Genomic DNA, 20,692 nt, shown 5'->3' on the forward strand with positions numbered 1-20,692 from the left:
CTAACTGGTGGTCGAGTGAGTTAAATATATGCATGGATTGTCCCCAGCATGATTCCAGTTGGCCACAGCCCCCATAACACTCTTAGTGTTTACTTTCAGAACAACTACTGACCAGTTTCCAAAACAGCTGTACCCCACTTGATAGAACTTGGGCTGCAGCAGCCACATCCCTGGAACTTCTTTCCTGCTGTATTTTTATATTTGCTTTGTGGTTGCTCAAAGCTCTTCCCACAATTCCCCATACATGCCCTTCCCTCTCCCAATCCCCCTCTCTAAACACATTCACATACCCACCTTCACCCACAGAAGCCCTGTAATAATACTAGCTCCTCAGTGGAAAGAAAAAGGAAAACAATTTCACGCTTACCTTTAAATTCCTGATTTTTGCCACTTTGCCATCAACTTCCACAATAATTCTTCCCCCTTCTTTGGTCTCCCTAGAAAACAAAACATAACCCATATGAGAAGAAATATTGCTTCTTTAAGTTAATCAAGAAAAGAGGCACTTCCTTGGTGGCACAGTGGTTAAGAATCCACCTGCCAATGCAGGGGACACGGGTTTGAGCCCTGGTCTGGGAAGATCCCACATGCCGCAGAGCAACTAAGCCCATGGGCCACAACTACTGAGCCCGTGGGCCACAACTACTGAAGCCTGTGCGCCTAGGGCCTGTGCTCCACAACGAGAGAAGCCACTGCAATGAGAAGCCTGTGCACCACGACGAAGAGTAGCCCCCGCTCGCCGCAACTAGAGAAAGCCCACACACAGCAACGAAGACACAATGCAGCCATAAATAAATAAATAAATTTATTTATTTTTTAAAAAAAAGAAAGAAAAGAGCAGCTGAGAACAGCGCTATTGGGACAAAGTGTTTCCCTACTGCTGTCGCCATAACTGGGGTGTCCATCTCCATTAATGGCTACCAGCATCATATCAAGCAGTCCCCTAGTTGGCACACTTCCCTGGATTATTAGAATTTGTCTTGGGAACAGTGAAGAGTCACCGTTGTTGGGCACCCTCTATGTGCCAGGCACTGTATTAAGTAGAGTATGTACTATACTTCATCTTATGCAATCCTCTTAACACACCCTCCTGACATAGCTTCCTAACATATCTTCATTTTTTCAGAATGAAGACCAAGGCTGTGAGAAATTATGTAACTTGTCCAAGGTCACACAGCTAGCAGTGGAAGAGCTGAAATTTCAACCCAGATCTGTCTAACCACAAAGCCATATGACTTAGAAATCGGGCTTGGAAACCGTGGAGAATATCCTCTGCTCAGCACACAGCATGGCATCACTTCTCATTTTCTCTGATATTCTGAGCACAGAAAATAACAAAAAAGGTTTTGGAGTCCTCTCTGTTGAGACCTGAGAACACACTTCCCAAATCCTTTCCTTATGTCTTCCTAAATCAGAATGAGAGCCAAGATCCTTAAGAATCTTCCTAAACTTGCAGTTCTGTAGTAACACTGCTAACAACTATCCAACCCCTAAATTCACTTTAAGGGGCTTAATCCATATGACCCATATACCTTAAGGCCAAAATGAATGGAATACACTCCATTCTAGATATGAAATCCTTTTTCACAACATAAAGAACTTTAGCTAAAGTGCTTAAGGTCAGAATGTTAATAGATGAGAGTTAACTCATGGGCACTTTTTCTACTACAAAGAAAGTTATCAATTCAATTACTCCTGGCCTGAGACCTGAAAGTTGAGCAAATATATTCAGTCTCATTTTTATCTTTCCTCAGGGTTTCCAGGATGTGACCTTGAGGATTTGGGGGCTGGGGGATGGCAAGGGCTGCACAGTGAGACAGGGGTCTTTACATTTAAGATTATTTTTTTAAACTTATCAGTGTGTTTGAGATAAAGCCCTGGATAAAAAATTTCCCTCTCCCAGGTGATGACATTTCTGTTACTTAAATTTCCTCAAGGCCCTGATGCTCTTTCTTTCACATTTCATACAAGACAGTACTTAAGGCAGCAGGGATATTCTTTGTCCCCCAGGATCATAAAATTACACCTCCTGCCCCCAGCCCTCAGCTCTCCTAAAGAAAATCTTTCATCTTTGGTGTTACGATAATTTTTTTTCCTCTCTGCATTTAAAAGTAGGTTTTATTCTCCCTCCACCCACTATAAAATACACAGGATATAGTAAATTTGCACAATAAAGAAAATAAGGGGGAAAATATGCAATAACGTTTGCAAATCTATTTAATTTTTTAAAGTAAGCCCTTTTGAGGATTTATCTAGGACTTTTTAGCATAAAGCAGCCAAAAGAAAAAAGGGTCTTGAACTTGACCTCTTGACAGAAAGATATGGCACTAAAGGTGGGTGAGATCCTGCCCTTCCCCTGCCTGGACCACTGCCATTGGTAATCTAGTGGTTCCAAAATATTCTAAAACAAAATGAGGACAAATTAAAGTTGAGCAGAAGGGAAAGAAAGGGCACCAACCTCAACTGGGCAGCGGACTGCACAGAGCTCATAGGAAGTCTACTGATGTCTCTGGGTCCTGAATTCTACCAACAGGCATTCATTCGTTAGGGTTAAAGATTTTGCACAGGAATAAATCCTCAGTTACACGGTTACTCCTAGGGCAGTGTTTCTCAAAGTGTGGTCCACAGGTTACCTTCATCAGAATTATGGGAGAAGGTGGGGCTAGTTAATTGGAACTCCTGTTAACAACTTGCATTATAACAAGCTTCCCAGGTGGACTGTATGTCTCCTATAATTTGAGAATCACTGCCCTAGAGGAGAAAATAACCAAGCCATTTCCACTGATCTATTCATTTGTAAAACTTAAAAAAAAAAAAAAAAGACAGCTAAGAAGAGGGAGGAATAAAAGCTGTTAAAAATTATATAGCTAGCACTTTACTGGACACTTAAAATGAGCCAGGCTCTGTTCTAAGTATTTTTAATATACCCTTTCATTTGATCTTCACAAAAAAAACCCATTAAAGTAGTTACACTATTTCACAGATTTAAAAAGAAGAGCACAGAAAGGGAATATAGTGCATGAAAAGTAACTTTTGCCAGAGCAGTGGCTAGTGTTCCAGAGCCCACAGTATTGGCAGAAGAAAACATGTTTTCTCAATGATGGATGATTTGGGACAAACAAGGGGCAGCATCTTATAATGAGACATGGATTTTCTGATTATGGGAAACAACTGTGAGGTAGAAGGAAGGGCACCAAAGCCATTTCCCATATTATCATTTTACTGATGGTCTATTCTAGTCCTACTGAGCAAACAGGCATCTGAGAAAGAAGTCCAACTTTTCTGTTATCTCAGGAAGGAGCGGCTTGATCTGGTGAAAGGAATCTCGGCTCTTACCTACTTTTAGATCTTAAACAAGACCATTTTCTCATCTGGAAAAATTAAGAATGGAAGCTTGACCTCTAAGATTTCTTTCCAAGTACCACATAAGATCCAATGACTTTGTTAACTGAGTCTGTGCCTCCCAAATAGTTCCAGTATGTGCCTTCAGGTCCCAAACCACATTCTGCCAGCTTTATCTCCTACTACTCATCTCCCTCCACACACCCTCTCCTCAAACAACTGAAACTTTTCTGTTTCCTAACAGCCTAAGTCCTTCGCTCTCAGTGTTCTCACGGAGTGCTCTTTACACCTTCTCCACCTGTCAGCAGACTCTAGCAGCTCTTTTAAAAGCGTTTGGGTTCAAGCACCAACCCTTCTGTGAAGCCTTCCCTGACTTTCCAAACCTATGAGTGGAAAATCAGTAAGAAGGGAAAGAAATTATGCGGCCGGACCCTGGATGCCTCAACAGCTGAGAAGTGCAGGATCAGATTCACGCATGAGGAAATGGGCACTGACTACGTTGCGGGAAGGGGTTAAAACAACTTCCCCTTCTTGCCAGTTCTGCTGTCGAGCACCGAATGAAACCACCATCTCTCTGAGCCTCCGTTTCCCTCTCATACCTTACAATCTGCTTTCCTCCACATCTTCACAGAGAAACCCATGTGCACACGGGCACGCACACAATTCTGCCCCATTCCTCACAGGTACTCCAGAGCCACCAAGGAGAGACAGGAGACCGCCCGATCCCTCTCCCCCTTTCCCAGCCCTTCTCGGTGTACCCAGAGAGAAAGGCCCACACCATGCATCAAGAAAGAGAAAAACAAGTACCGTACGCTAACACATATATATGGGGGAAAAAAAAAAGGTTCTGAAGAACCTAGGGGCAGGACAGGAATAAAGACACAGACGTCGAGAATGGACTTGAGAACACGGGAAGGGGGAAGGGTAAGCTGGGATGAAGTGAGAGAGTGGCATGGACATATATACACGACCAAATGTAAAATAGATAGCTAGTGGGAAGCAGCCGCATAGCACAGGGAGATCAGCTCGGTGCTTTGTGACCACCTAGAGGGGTGGGATAGGGAGGTGCAAGAGGGAGGGGATATGGGGATATATATGATTCACTTTGTTATAAAGCAGAAACTGACACACCATTGTAAAGCAATTATACTCCAAAAAGGATGTTAAAAAAAAAAAAAGACTGGAGCCGCGGCCCCTCAAAACTCCTGCTGGCAGGACTCCAGGGACACAGGGTAGGCCACCCTGAGGCTATCCACTAACCGCTCCCCGCCAGGGCACTAATCGAAAACCCAACCCGAGCGAGGCTTTGTCCCGCCAGGCTTTTACAGTTTCCGGACGCTGGACCCTTGGGCCACTTTGTGTCTGATTTCTCCGCGCCAGAATCACTGGAGGGAGAGGCGAGGACCTCGCCCTCCTCTCAGCTCATTTGACGCCTCAGGCGCCCCCTCCCTCCCTCCCAGACTCACCTCTTGCTGAGGGGCCGGACTCTCACGGCCACTCGCACGTTGGCCATCCCTTGGGCCAAGGCTCAAGTCCCGCAGGTCGGCCCAGCTGCAGCATCCCCAACGCCTGCCCCAAGGCGAGCCCCGGCCCAGCCCAGCCCAGCCCCGCCTGCCCCACGCGCCTCACGGGACAACCCCGCCCATATGCGGGCGGATGCCCGGCCGCGGCTGTGCCTGCCGAACCTCAGCCAATCCTGAGCTCGGTGGACTGGAAGACGCCCGGGCCGCCCCGCCTCGCTCCTCCCACGCGCCTCACGGGACGGCCCCGCCCACGAGGGCGCAGGCTGCCCGACCAGGGCGGTGCCTGCGGAGCCTGGACCAATCCTGTCGGGGGCGGGAGGGCGCAGATCCTGGCTGGTTGGGGCCGGCTCCCGCCTACTGGGAACTAGCTTTTGTTCTCCCACCGTGCGACGGTGGTATAAAGTGGAGTAAATCCGTTAAATGTAAGTTAGTTTACAGACAGACTACAAAGACAGTTCACAAAGTAATTTGCTAAATACTTTTATTCGCTGCGTTCGCCTGAGCTGTTAATTCAGTGGTTAAATTTTAGGAGCAGAAATGAAATGGGGAACACCGATGTTTTTGCAGTTCCCTGCAAAGGGCATCGCCTTTCTTTGAAGAGGCACGGGAGATGAAGGAGTTTAGAGTGCTCGCAGGCGAGCTTCTCTTGATCGTGCTGGAAGCTCATAGCCACCCTGACAGAGTTCGTGATTGTGGCGGGAAGACTATCGGACCGAACTGGTTCATTAATTAATCCAAGAAATAGCTACTTGGGGTGTGCTCAGAGCAGGGGGCCTGAAGAAATGGCTCGTGTGTTTACAACACACCCGACAGGAATCTGGGTTCATTGTGAGAAGGGGCACAAAGCTTGTAGCCTTCCTATGAGCAAATACCCAACACGTGTTCCCCTGCACCTCCACGTGGCTGCTGGGCAGGACCAGTGCGACAGGGCTCAGTATTGGAAGGAAAGCTACGGTATTTAGTGGGGGAGTTTGCCACCTAGAGCCTGTCAGGTCCACGCGTGGGTGGGCCATGAGTAGTCTTACAGACATAAAGGCTTTGAACCTCTCTTTTAAAGGAAAAAAAAAAAAAAAGATTCCAACTATGTGCCATTCTGGAAAAGGCAAAACTATGGGGACAATAAAAAGATCAATGGTTGCCAGGATTTGGGGGGAGAGGAGAGATGAATGCATAGAGTACAGAAGTTTTTATAAGCAGTGAAAATACTTTGTATGACATTATAATGATTTTATGTCACCATACTTTTGTCCAAACCTGTAGAACGTGCAACACTATTCATTTCATTAAAGTGAACCCTAAGATGAACTGGGCACTTTGGTGATTATGATGTGTCAGTGAAATTCATCCTTGGTTTAAAAAAAAAAGAACACTCAGGGTAGACGTTTTTGGCAAAACTTTTGTTTCACTTTTATATATGTATACATATTATATATGTGTGTGTTTGTTGGATCGTGATGTAAAATGTACCTTTTAGATCAAAAAAGTTTGCAGGCCACTGTAGTTAATACTGGCAAATAAAAGCACAAATTAATCTAAAAAAAAAAATAGCTACTGAGTACCTACCAAGAGTCAAGGGCTGTTCTAAGGCCCTGAGGATACAGTCCCAGCCTTCATGGAAATTAGAATCCACAGGGAAGGGAAGAGAGAATAAATACATGAATATATAATATGTCAAAATGTGCTAAATGCAATTTTTTGGAAAAAGAACGGTGAGGAGATTCAGTAATGATCTCTGTGTGTATGTAGGGGGAAAGGTGCTACTTTGTATAGGATCTTCAGGAAAGGCATCATTGATAAGGTGACATGACTAGGTTTGAATGAACTGTGGGGCGGGGAGTGACTTGCAGGTATTCATTTATGTATTTAACAAATATTTCCTAAGTAATCACCTATTATGACCAGGGACATAGCAGTGAAGAAAACAGGCAAACCTCTGACCTCATGCAGCTTGGTGAGAGAAACTTATAATAAGTAAGACAAATTAAGTAAACTGTATATCAGATTAGCTAAGGAGTGAAAAATAAAGCAGGAAAGGGGATGGGAAGTGAGTAAAGGAGAGTGTTGAAACTGTAGATAATATGCCCAGGGAAGACCTCCTTGAGAATATGACACTTGAGAAAAATCTGAAGGTTGTAAAAGAGTCATGCTGTTATGTAAAAGGGCAATTTCAGACACAGGGAACAGGCCAATGTAAAGGCCCTGAACTTGGAGAAAGCCTGGAATGTTAGAGGAACAACAGGAAAGCCAGTGGAGGTAGCATAGAATGACAGGGGGGGAGAGTCATAGAGGTAGCATGGGACCGTGGTAAAGCCTTTGGATTTTATTCTAGGTGAGCTGGAAAGCCATTGGAAAGTGTTAAGGAGAAAAGTAAAATCATATGATGTACATATTTTAAATGATTACTCTGGCCACTGTTTTGAGATTATTCTGAGGAGTGGGGAAGGATGGAAGCCCAAGAGGGATCAGTCAGGAGGCTATTTTAGTATCCCAGGGGCAGTAATAGAGTCACGGTGAGCCTTTGATTTGTATGTCAGGCATGTTCCAATAGTAGTTTACCTATCCAGTCTCCTCTCTCATCTATTTGAAAGGACCCACCCCTAGAGTATTGGGACAGCTGGTTTACAATTCAAATTTGCCTGGAACCCTAGGCTTCTGAATGGCTTCTCTACTCACTGTGCTTTGCAGTGGAAAAAATGGCTGTATTAGGGAAAACAGTATGAAAGTTCCTCAAAAACTTAAAAATAGAGCTACCTATGATCCAGCAATCTCACTTCTGGGTATATATTCAAAGGAAATTAAATCACTATCCCAAAAATATATCTGCATCCCCATGTTCACTGCAGCATTATTTACGATTAGCCAAGATGTGGAACAAACAACCTAAGTGTCCATCGAAGGATGAATGGGAAATTTGATATATATATATACATCTCAAATTGTATGTGTATATATATATATATATATATATATATATATATATATATACACACATACAGTGGAATATTACTCATCCTTTAAAAAAAGAAGGAAGTCCTGCTGTCTATGATAACATAGATGGGCATTATGCTAAGTTGAATAATTCAGACAGAAATATCCTGTATGATCTCACTTGTATAAGTATCTAAAAAAGACAAACTCATAGAAACAGAGAGTAGATTCGTGGTTGCTAGGGCTGGGGTTGGGGAAAATGAGATGTTGGTCAAAGGGTACAAACTTCCAGATGTAAGATAAATAAGTTCTGGGGATCTAAAGTGCAGCAGGGTGACAATAGTTAACAATGCTGTATTGTACATTCGAAAATTGCCAAGAGAATAAATCTTAAATGTTCTCACCACCACTACCATCACCAAAAAAATGGTAATTATGGGAGGTGAAGGATATAGTAACCAATATTAATGTTTCACAATATATACATGTATGAAATAATCATGTATAATTTAAACTTCCACAGTGTTATATGTTAATTATATCTCAATAAAGCCGGGGGGTGGATGGAAAGTATTGCTGCATTAATATATTTCTATCTTGGGAATTCCATGGCGATCCAGTGATTAGGACTCCGTGCTTTCACCCTGGTCAGGGAACTAAGATCCTGCGAGCCACATGGTGCAGCCAAATATATATATATATATTTCTATATTCAGGTTGGAGAAGTCAGCATAACAATATTCTGTATTTTTAGTTATATCACTCATAAGTATTTCAATATGTGTCTTTGAAAGATGAGGACTACCTTTTTAACATAACCATAATACCATTATCACAACCAAAGACATTAGTTTCTTAACACCATCAAATACTCAGCATTCAAATTTCCCTGATTTTCTCATAAGTTTTCTTAACAGTCTCTGTTTGAATGAGGATCCAAATACAGTGTGATTGATATGTATTTTAATCTTTTATTCAGTAGCTTCCTTGTCCCTCTCCTTTTTCCCCCCTGGCATTTATTTGTTTAAGAAACCAGGCAGTTTTCCGGTAAATTTCCCACAGACTAGTTCTGCAAGTTAATCCCTATGGTGATATTTAAATGTTTTTCTGTCCTCTGCATTTTCTGTAACTTGGTAGTTCAATTTAGAGGCTTGATCAAATCAGTCGGCACCTATCTTTCTTTTTGTGTTATTTGCAGTCACTAATGAGCAGCCTCTGAGTTAATTAGATCATCACTTCATTAGGAGCTTAAAGGTTCTGGACCCAATTTCCAACGTGGGGCTGGGGGGCGGTCCCCACAACACCAGGCAATTCTCTAACACCAGCTGGGTCTCCTACAATTCAATTCTGACACTATCTACTTAGAGATAGCATCAGATTCCACAGGTTGAGTTCAGTCTCACAAGATTGCTCTCCACTTCTGACCTCAATCGTAAGCCCATGGTTGTTACCTCTTCTTCTGACCCACCGGCTATAGATTAGAGATTCTGACTGTCTCTTCCTGGGCACAATTAATTTGCTAGAGCAGACTTCAGATCCCAGTCGAAAATCCAGGTTGTTACTTTTATTGATACTTCTGACCTTACTGGCTATAGAATCAGAGGTTCCCACAACCCCCTTCTTGGGTTTGACTTATTTGCTGGAGCAGCTCACAGAACTCAGGAAACCCATTTACTCACGAGATTACCAGCTTGCTACAGAGGCTATTAAAGGATATAAATCCACAGCTAGTTCAAGAGATACATAAGGCAAGCTCCTGAACGAAAGAGCTTCTGTCCTTGTGGAGTTCGGGGCCCTGCACATGATACATAGAAGTGTTCTGGTCCCCCAACCTGGAAGCTCTCTGAACATCATCCTTTGGGGGTTTTATGAAGGCTTCATTACATAGGCATGGATGATTAAATCATAGGCCATTGCTGATTGTTTAAACCTCCAGCCCCAGGAGGATTGTTTAAACCTCCAGGATTGGAACTAAAAGTTCCAATCCTCTAATTATATGGTAGCTTCTCCTGGCAACCAGGCCCCATCCCTCAGTGGGGTCAAAAAGTCACCTCATTAACATAACAAGAGACACCTTTACCAGACTCATCATTTAGGAAATCCCAAGGGTTTTAGGAGCTCTGTGCCAAAAGTGAGACAAAGACCAAATATATATTTCTTACTATAAATCACAATATCACAAGGTTGCAAAGTGATAAGCTCCAATTTTATCCTTTTTCATTTATGTGTTGACATACTTATAAAGAGCAACTTTTCTTCATCAACTGAGGGACAGGTGGCATAGTAAAAGCAGGACAAATGCTTGTTTCAATTACTAGTTTTCAAAATAAGTTGGTTCCCTAGCACTTTCCAAAGGTGGATAATGAGCTGTTGTTTTTTTTAACATTATTATAAACTCATGAATTTAAGCATATTTTGTTTGCTTCAGCCTACTGCAGTTACTATTCTTTTTTTTTTTTTTTTTTAATTTGGCTGTGCCGGGTCTTAGTTGCGGCATGCAGGATCTAGTTCCCTAACCAGGGATTGAACCTGGACCCCCTGCATGGGAGCGTGGAGTCTTAACCACTGGACCACCAGGGAAGTCCCTGCAGTTACTATTCTTTTTTTTTTTTTTTTTGCGGTACACCGGCCTCTCACCGTTGCGGCCTCTCCCGTTGCAGAGCACAGGCTCCGGACGCGCAGGCCCAGCGGCCATGGATCACGGGCCCAGCCGCTCCGCAGCACGTGAGATCCTCCCAGATGAGGGCACGAACCCGTGTCCCCTGCATCGGCAGGCGGACTCTCAACCACTGCGCCACCAGGGAAGCCCAGTTACTATTCTTGATAGCCAAAATCATCCCAACTTTGGCCAGTGGGAGCCTCACTGACTTTTGACTCAGCTTCAGTAATCTTTGCTAGCTTCCTTTATTCCTGACGTGATAAGAAGTTCCAGGTGCCTCTTGAACATGTTCCAAGTGTGCTATCAGCCTTTTCTTCAAGGATTTCTGGTTCCTTTTAGGTCTCTATTTTATTTTTTTTAATTAAAAATATTTAAATTGAGGTATAATTGACATATAACATTATATTTGTTTGTGTTAGGCCACAAAATAAGTCTTAATAAATTTAAGAGGATTGAAATCATATCAAGCATCTTTTCTGACCATAATGGTATGAAACTAGAAACCAATTACGAGAAGAAAACTCACAAATATGTGAAAATTCACATATATGGAAAATTCACAAATATGTGGTGATTAAACAACATGCTACTGAATAACCAATGGGTCAAAGAAGAAATCAAAGGAAAAATTTTAAAATATGTGAGACAAACAAAAATAATAAACACAACAAAATTTATGAGATGCAGCAAAAACAGTTGTAAGAGGGAAGTTCATAAATGCCTACCTTAAGAAACAAGAAATATCTCAAATAAATGTCCTACATTTACACCTGAAGGACTAGAAAAAAATTTCCAAAATTAGTAGAAGGAAGGAAATAACAAATATCAGAGCAGAAATAAGTAAAATGGAAACTAAAAAGACAACAGAAAAAAAATCAGTGAAACTAAGAGCTGGTTCTTTATCAAGATTTTTTGAGTTGATAAACTATTAGCTAGACTTACCAAGAAAACAAGAGAGAGGACTCAAATAAATAAAATCAGAAATGAAAGAGGAGACATTACAACTGATACTACAGAAATACAAAGGATCATAAGAGATTGCTATGAACAATTATATGCCAACAAATTTGAAAACCTAGAAGAAATGGATAAATTTCTAGAAACACACAACCTATCAAAACTGAATTATGAAGACATAGAAAATCTGAACAGACTGATTACCAGTAAGGAGACTAAATCAATAATCAAAAACCTCCCAACAAACAAAAGTCCAGGACCAGACAGCTTCCCTGGTGAATTCTATCAAACATTCAAAAAAGAGTTAATACCAATCCTTCTCAAATTCTTCCCAAAAATAAGAGGGAACACTCCCAAACTCAGTTTACGAGGTCAGCATTACCCTGAGGACACCACTAGAAAAGAATATTACAGACCGAATTCCTGATTAACATAGATGCAAAAATTTTCAACAAAATAGTAGCAAGCCTATTTCCACAATACATTAAGAGGATCATACACCATGATCACATGAGATTTATTCCAGTAATGCAAAGATGGTTCAACATCTTCAAATCAATCAATGTGACACACCACATTAACAAAAGGATAAAAATCATATGATTATCTCAATAGATGCAGGAAATCATGTGACAAAATTCAACATCCTTTCATGATGAAAACTCTCAACAAATTAGGTATAGAATGAATGTGCCTCAACATAATAAAGGCCATTTATGACAAGCCCACAGCTAACATCATAATCATACTCAAAGGTGAAAAGCTGAAAGCTTTTCCTCTAAGATCAGGAACAAGACAAGGATGCCCACTCTCACTACTTTTATTCAACATAGTATTGGAAGTCCTAACCAGAACAATTAGGCAAGAAAAAGAAATAAAAGGCATCCAAATTGGAAAGGAAGAAGTAAAACTGTCACTAATTGCAGATGACATGATATTATATATAGAAAACCCTAAAGACCCCACCAAAAAAAACTCTTAGAACTCATAAAAGAATTCACTAAAGTTGCAGGATACAAAATCTTGCATTTCTATACACAAATAACAAACTATTAGAAAGACAAAAATTTTTTTAAATCCCATTTACATTGCATCAAAAAGAATAAAATACCTAGGAATAAATTTAACCAAGGATGTGAAAGACCTATACACTGAATACTACATTAATAAAATAAATTGAAGAAGACAAATAAATGGAAAAATTTTCCATACTCATGGATTGGAAGACTTAATGTTGTTAAAATAACTGTACTACCCAAAGCAATCCACAGATTCAATGCATTCCCTATCAGAATTCCAAAGGCATTTTCACAAAAATAGAAAAAAAATTTCTAAAATTTGTAATGGAATCACAAAAGACCCTGAATAGTCAAAGAAATCTTGAGAACAACAAAGTTGGCAACATCATACTCCCTGATTTCAAGCTATATTACAAGGCTATAGTAATCAAAACAGTATGGTATTGGCATAAAAACAGACACATAGATCAACAGAACGGAATAGAGAATATATGAAAACAGAGCAAAGAATATACAATGGTAAAAAGACAGTCTCTTCAATAAATGGTGTTGGAAAAACTGGGTGGCCACATGCAAAAGAATGAAACTGGACCATTATCTTATACTATACACAAGAGTTAATGCAAAAAGACCTGAACATAAGACCTGAAATCATAAAATCCCTAATAACATAGGCGTTAAGCTCCTTGACCTGAGTCTTTTTTTTTAAATAAATTTATTTATTTTTGGCCTTGTTGGGTCTTCGTTGCTGCATGCAGTCTTTCTCTAGTTGCAGCGAGAGGAGGCTACTCTTCATTGCTGTGTGCAGGCTTCTCATTGAGGTGGCTTCTCTTGTTGCAGAGCACAGGATCTAGGTGCACAGGTTTCCGTAGTTGTGGCATGCGAGCTCAGTAGCTGTAGCTCGCAGGCTCTAGAGTGCAGGCTCCTTAGTTGTGGCACATGGGTTTTGTTGCTCCGCATGTGGGATCTTCCCAGACCAGGACTTGAACCCTTGTACCCTGCCTTGGCAGGCAGATTCTTAACCACTGCGCCACCAGGGAAGTCCTTGACCTAAGTCTTGGTGATGATTTTTAAAATCTGACGCTGAAATCAAAAACAACAAAAGCAAAAATAAACAAGTGGGACTACATCAAACTAAAAAAGCTTTTGCACAGCTAAGGAAACCATCAAAGAAGTGAAAAAGCAAACTACAGAATGGGAGAAAATATTTGCAAATCATGTATCTGATAAGGGGTTAATATCCAAAATATATTAAAAACTCATACAACTCAATAGACCAAAAAAAAAAAAAAAACCAAAAAACAAATTCAATTAAAAAGTGGAGTTTTTAAATTAAAAATGAATAGACATTTTCCTTAAGAAGACATACAAGTGGCTGACAGGTATGTGACAGATGGGCAACAGGTACATGAGAAGATGCTCAACATCACCATCATCAGGGAAATACAAATCAAAGCCACACTGAGATCATCAGCTCACACCTGTTAGAATAGCTATTATAAAAAAAAGCAAGCTACAACAAGTGTTTGCAAGGATGTGAAGGAAAGGGAACCTTTGTGCACTGTTGGTAGCATTGTAAATTGGTGCAACCACTATAGAAAACAGTATGGAGGTTCCTCAAAAATTAAAAATAGAACTACCATAGGATCCAGCAATTCCACTTCTGGGTATTTATCCAAAGAAAACAAAACCACTAACTCGAAAAGGTATATGCAACCCCATGTTCATTGCAGCATTATTTACAATAGCCAAGATATGGAAACAACCTAAGTGTCCATTGATGGATGAATGGATAAACAAGATATGTTACACACACACACACACACATACACACACACACAGTGGAATATTACTCAGTGGTATAAAAAAGAATGAAATCTTGCCATTTGCAACAACATGGATGGACCTCAAGGGCATTACGCTAAGTGAAATAAAACGGAGAAAGACAAATACTCTATGATCTCACTTGTGTGTGAAATCTAAAACAAAACAAAAAACAAACAAAAAAATCAAGCTCAAAATTAAGAAAATAAATAAATAAAAATTTAAACTTAAAAAAAAAAAGAAAAAAATCAAGCCCATAGATACAGAGAACAGATTGGTGGTTGCCAGAGGTGAGGGGTCGGGGGTGGGAGAAATGGGTGAAGGTGGTCAAAAGGTGCAAACTTCCAGTTATAAAATAATCAAGTTGGGACTGCCCTGGTGGTCCAGTGGTAAAGAATCTGCCTTACAATGCAGAGGACGCAGGTTCAATACCTGGTCAGGGAAATAAGATCCCACATGCTGCAGAGCAACTAAGCCCACACGCCACAAGTACTGAGCTCGTGCACCTCAACTAGAGAGACCGTGTGCCACAAACTACAGAGCCCACGTGCTCTGGAGCCTGCGTGCCACAACTAGAGAAGAGAAACCCACACGCCACAACTAGAGAGAAGCCCGCGCACCGCAATGAAAGATCCCGCACACCTCGACAAAGATCCCGCGTGCCTCAACTAAGACCCAACGCAGTCAAAAATAAATAAAATAATATAAATAAATAAATAAATATTTTTAAAAAATAAATAAAATAAACAAATCATGGGGATGTACTGTACAGCATAATGTGGTTCCTTTTAGTATGAATTGCTTTTCAGAGACTATAATCTTGGTGCTTGTTGCTATTGTGTTTGTCATTGATTTAAGGCCTTTTTTCCATTTGCGTAGTTTTAAAAATTTATTTATTTATTTCTATTTTTTAAAATTGAAGTATAGTTGCTGTATACATACTTTTAATTCAAATTCAGGACCACAGAGTTTTTAGTCTCATTGAAATCTTACATCTATAAATACTGTTTCCCAATAGAGAACAGACTTGTGGTTGCCAAGGGGGAGGAGGGGAGGGAGAGGGATGGACTGGGAGTTTGGGGTTAGTAGATGCAAACTATTACATATAGAATGGACAAACAACAAGGTCCTACTCTATAGCACAGGAAACTATATCCAATCTCCTGGGATAAACCATAATAGAAAAGAATATAAAATATTGTTTTCCATTATGTATATATAAAATATATATGTGTATACCTGAGTCATTTTGCTGTACAGCAGAAATTAGTACAACACTGTAAATCAACTATACTTCAATAAAATCAAAAAGTTTCCAAAAAAGAGTATAAATACTGTCTTCCATAACATATACTGCTATCCTAACTATATCAACATAATTAGTCATTTGCTTTATCTTATGGTATACTCACAGTCTCTGAGTAATAATGATAATAATAATACCATCAATAAGAAGAGTACTGAAAACAGTTTATTTTTTTGGAGTTTTTTTGTTCATAGGGAATAGCTCACTAGGAATATTCAGTCAAATTTACTGAATTTTAAAGTCATTTGAAATAATTACTCTCAGTTTGATTAGGCCACCATCTTGATATATAGTCAAATGTTTCATTTTTCTATCAATGTTAGGAATCCTTTAATTTTGTTTTATAATTATATATTTACCTGGTTCCAAAGTCAAATTTACAAAACGAGATCTATTCAGAAGTTTAGCTTCTTACCCTGTTGCCTCTACCCTCTTGCCTCTCTCCCCCATAGGTAACCATGCTTTTTAGTTTTGTATATATATATATATATTTTTTTTTTATCTCCCCCCTTTCTTACATAAGCAGTAACATATCATACATACAATTCTGACTTTGTTTTTTTTGTTTGTGTTTTTGGTTGCACTGCGCAGCTTGCGGAATCTTAATTCCCTGACCAGGGATTGAACCCTGGCCACAGCAGTGAAAGTGCCGAGTCCTAACCACTGACAGCCAGGGAATTCCTGATTCTGACTTTGTTTTATACTTTACAGTGGATCCTGTAGATCACTCCTTGTCAGTAAATATAGATATACTTCATTCCCTTTTACAACCACATAGTGCTCTACAGTGTGGATGTCCATGGTTTATATTATCACTCCCCGATTAACTGCAAATTTGGTTGTTTCCAGTCTTTTGCTATCAGAAATATTCCTGGTATGAATAGCCATGTGCATACATATTTTCTTATTTTTGCCAGTATATCTTTGCAATAGTTCCTATAAATAGAATTGCTGAGTCCAAAAGGAAATGCTTATGTAATTGAGCTAAATATTCCCCAATTCTCCTCTGTAGGGGCCATATGACTGATCTTTGCATTCCCATCAGCAATGCTAAGCATGCCTGTATTTCCACAGCCTCATCAACAGAGTATCTCGACAAACTTTTGAATTTATGCCCATCAGATAGGTGAGAAATGATAACTCAGAAGTTTTCATCTGTATTTCCTCTGTTGTAAGTGAAGTTACACTGTTCTGTGATTTAACCAAGCTAGCTCTCTCCCTCTTGACTCCTTAGAGTGACCTCACCATGATTTACATGGTAAAATTTCAGGGAACCCAGAAAGGTCTCTTTAACTAAGTTCCACCATATCTAACTCATATTTTTGGAACTTATTGCCTGAAGGAATAAAAGGAATAGCTTAGAAAGGGAATTACCAAAGCCATCTTTGTTTTGGTTATAACTAATAACAGCAATGACTTTCAATTATTGTGTACTAGGAACTGATTGTTTTTTATGCATTATCTCACTTAATTTTCCCAAGAATCCATGAAGTAGGTACTGTTATCATCTCATTTAGAGATGAGGAAAGTGAGACTGATATTAAATAAGTTAGGAAGAACATAGGGCTAGTAAATGGTGGAACTTGGATTCAAAACCAGGTATAATTCTAAAGCCTTTGCTATTACTCTCCATATTGTAGTAGCTAAAGACAAGCCCTGTCTCTAAATCTCCTGAATTTGGGGGTGGAGATGAAGAGAGGAATATAAGATTAAGATGAGCTTGGGGAGATAAGGCAGTTCAGATTACTGATATCCTATTCCATGATTCCCACCTACCGTCAGGTATTCTACGGAAAGACTTCCATCCAGCAGTTTTTCAAGTAAATCTTCATTGACCAAGGTAAATTTTTACGTCCCACAAAAGCTAAGACTCAGAAAAGAAAATGTAAGTTACAGAAAATTTTATTAGCATCTACTGATCAAAAATAAGTATATGGGACTTCCCTGGTGGTTCAGTGGTAAAGAATCCGCCTTCCAAGGCAGGGGACACGGGTTCGATCCCTGGTCGGGGAACTAAGATCTCACATGCCGCAGGGCAACTGAGCCTGCGTGCCACAACTACTGAGCCTGCACGCCTCAAATAGAGATCCCGTGTGCCGCAAACTACAGAGCCCAAGCGCCACAACTAGCGAACAGAAAAAACCCCGCATCCCACAACTAGAAAGAGGCCTGCGCCCTGCAACGAAAGATCCCGTATGCCTCAGCAAAGATCCCACGTGCCACAACTAAGACCTGAGACAGCTCCAAAAAAAAAAAAAAATAGTGTATGTTGCCCTCTAGAGGTAAATTGATTTTTGATAAGGAAGCATATTCAGAGTTTGTGTAGGGTCTCCTTGAAAATGTCATCTCACCACAACCTTCAAGAAATGAATGACTTTTACTAGCCTTCCACATTAAGAAAATAAAGTGATTCAAAGTCTCAAGTAAGATATTTGACTCCTATTTTTTTACCCTAAATTCTGGTTGAGCAACATCAGAGGTCTATAGTCTCCCAGGAAAAGTTCATAAACTGCTAATGGGACTCCTGCTCCTACCACATCCTAATGTAAATTTTTCCTACAAACATTTATGAGGTATTTCCAAAAGGAGAAGAGAAAATATAACTTGGAAATGGTGAAAAAGGAAAAAGAAAAGGCAAAATTAAAAGAACTCTAGAACGTGATCTGCTTATCTTGAACTAATTTAAAGTAAACTCAATCACATGAGTAGATTCCCCAAATTGTAGAATAAATCTCTTACATAAATTCATTTTACATCTCAGGAAATTCCACAATACGTTGATTAGTTTTATTAATATCTAAACTCTATATTTTGCATGTCAAGAAACCCTTTGGGTTTTCCTATTCCTCAGACTATTTTCCTAACTTTATGGAGGTTTGAGAGGATAACAGGGGTCAGGCTGGCAGAGTCACAGATCAGAGCAAGGAGTAAAGTAAGAAAAATGCTGGAAAAACCAGGTAGCATCTCAATTCCTTCAGAATAGTCTTCATAAAGTGGCATCATTATTATGTTGGAAGTGAATTCACAAATCTCACACAACTTCTGGTGTTAAATAGAAAGACATTCAGAGTTATTTTTGTTTGTTATTATCCACATATCTAGAAGCGGAGGAAAAAAAAACTGATGCACACTTATTGACTCTAGCACAGACTAAATTAGCTTTTCTCTTTGTAGTAGACCTGTCTCAACTTACCTCAAGCTTTTGTGAATCAGATAACCTGTATGCTTACACTTTAACTGTGCATATTAAATAAAGAATCTGTCCTTTTAATCATATAGGATTCAGACAAGAGCCACAAAATTTTAGTTAAAAATCACAGGTTTATCTTTTTATTTTGAAAAAGACATAAAAGTCAAAAAAGCAAAAATAAAACCCAAAACAACCAGGTGTATCAATAATTGTGACATATGTGATATAAAAATATACATATATATACACATATATATATATACACATATATATGTATATATATACATACATATACTCATATATATATGTTTGACAATACATGACGAAGCTTAGTAAGATGTTTGAAACCAAGGCTGGGCTTGAACAGATTTCTAATGAAATACAACTAAAAGTTTTGCTTAAAGAGTCTAGGCAATGTTCAAGAAATTATGACCACTCTTCTATAACCCATTTGCAAAGGTCAGCAAAATAGGCTTCAAGACATGTTTTTTTAGCAGGGTAGTTCTGGGTAATGATCCTGTTTCCTTATGAACAACTACTTAACTCATCCACTATGTTGAGGTCTTCTTGCCTTTAAGAGTGTGATGAATACAAGGATGAGTGAACTCCAGTGATACAGAGAATAGGACAGTATAAAAATATTGAAGCATCCATTTAAAGCAGAAGAGGGGACTTCCCTGGTGGTCCAGTGGTAAAGAATCCACCTTCCAGTGCAGGGGACGTAGGTTTGATCCCTGGTTGGGGAACTAGGATCCCACCTGGTGCAGGGCAACTGAGCCTGCACACCACAACTACTGAGCCCTCGTGCCTCAACTAGAGAGCCCGTGTGCTGCAAACTCAAGAGCCCATGTGCTCTGGAGCCCGCACACCACGACTAGAGAGAGAAAACCCGCACACCACTAGAGAGAAGCCCGCGGGCTGCAACAAAGAGCCTGGGCGCCACAACAAAGATCCCGCATGCCACAACTAAAACCTGACGCAGCCAAAAATAAAATAAATAAATAAAATAAAATTTAAAAAAATTTAAAAAAAGCAAAAGAGAACCCCAAGTCTGAAAATAAGCCAAGGGTAGTTCTACTACTGGTATAAATGAAAGCGTCCTGAGACTTAGTATACCACTCCCTTATATATGCATAATAATCTCAGGTAAAATATCTGAGCAATTTGTAACGTAAAACCTCTATAAGTTTTACAATAATGTGCCTTTTTCTTTGCTTTGCTCTACTTTTCTTCTTTGCCTATTTCTAAGGCTGCCAGTGAACACCCTCTGCAATTGCTTAGTGTGTCAGGTCCCCAAGAGCCCCCTCCCCACCTCCTGGGTTTGATGATATGCTTGGAGGAGTCATAGGACTCAGCATATGACTGTACTCATGGCTATGATTTACTACAGCAAAAGCATACAAAGCAAAACAGCAAAGGAAAAGGTGTATGGGGCAAAGTCCGGGGGAAACCAGGCACAATCTTCCAGAGTCCCTGCCAGTGGAGTACCACAGGAGGTGCTTAATTCCCCTAGCAACTGAGTTGTGACATGTGTGAAATGCTGTCTACCACAAAAGCTCATTAAAGATGCAGTGCCAGGGTTATTATTGCGGGATAGTCACATAGGTACCTTCTGCCTAGCATATACCAAAATTCTAGACTCCCGGGAAGAAAGCTGGTGTTCAGCACAAACCACACCATACAAACGCCTTAGTCACAGCAAGCAACTCTTATCAGTGAGAGTGGAGGGAACCCTAGAAATCTAAGTTCCCAGATGCCAGCCAAGGACCAACCTTACAAGCAGGCCTTTCAAAGCATAGTGGTCAGGTCTGCTATTTTGCTGTTTTTTGCATACTTAGCGACAATTTCACAGGAATAAGCAACATACTTTCAGATTCAAGACTCTTCTAACCCAGAAACAAGCGTTTTTTAAAAAAACAACATAATAAAGTCTGCTGCCAAAGA

General features: G+C 40.1%; 1 protein-coding gene and 1 non-coding gene across 2 annotated transcripts in view; one reads left to right on the forward strand and one right to left on the reverse strand.

The window, feature by feature from the left end:
* The window catches only part of STARD9 (StAR related lipid transfer domain containing 9), a 127,675-nt gene extending 122,721 nt beyond the window's left edge, over positions 1 to 4,954 (reverse strand). The window contains 2 exon segments of the mRNA XM_049705388.1: positions 368 to 437; positions 4,809 to 4,954. Of these exon segments, the coding sequence (XP_049561345.1) occupies positions 368 to 437; positions 4,809 to 4,855 (117 nt within the window). The 5' untranslated portion in view covers positions 4,856 to 4,954.
* A 662-nt stretch (positions 4,955 to 5,616) lies between these two features.
* Positions 5,617 to 5,746, forward strand: LOC117202941 (small nucleolar RNA SNORA11). Its single transcript, XR_004485480.1, has one exon. It is a non-coding gene; the product is annotated as a small nucleolar RNA SNORA11 (small nucleolar RNA).
* Positions 5,747 to 20,692: the final 14,946 nt, after the last annotated feature.

The sequence above is a fragment of the Orcinus orca genome, chromosome 2 (genome assembly GCF_937001465.1).
Source record: "Orcinus orca chromosome 2, mOrcOrc1.1, whole genome shotgun sequence".
NCBI classification, from domain to species: domain Eukaryota; kingdom Metazoa; phylum Chordata; class Mammalia; order Artiodactyla; family Delphinidae; genus Orcinus; species Orcinus orca.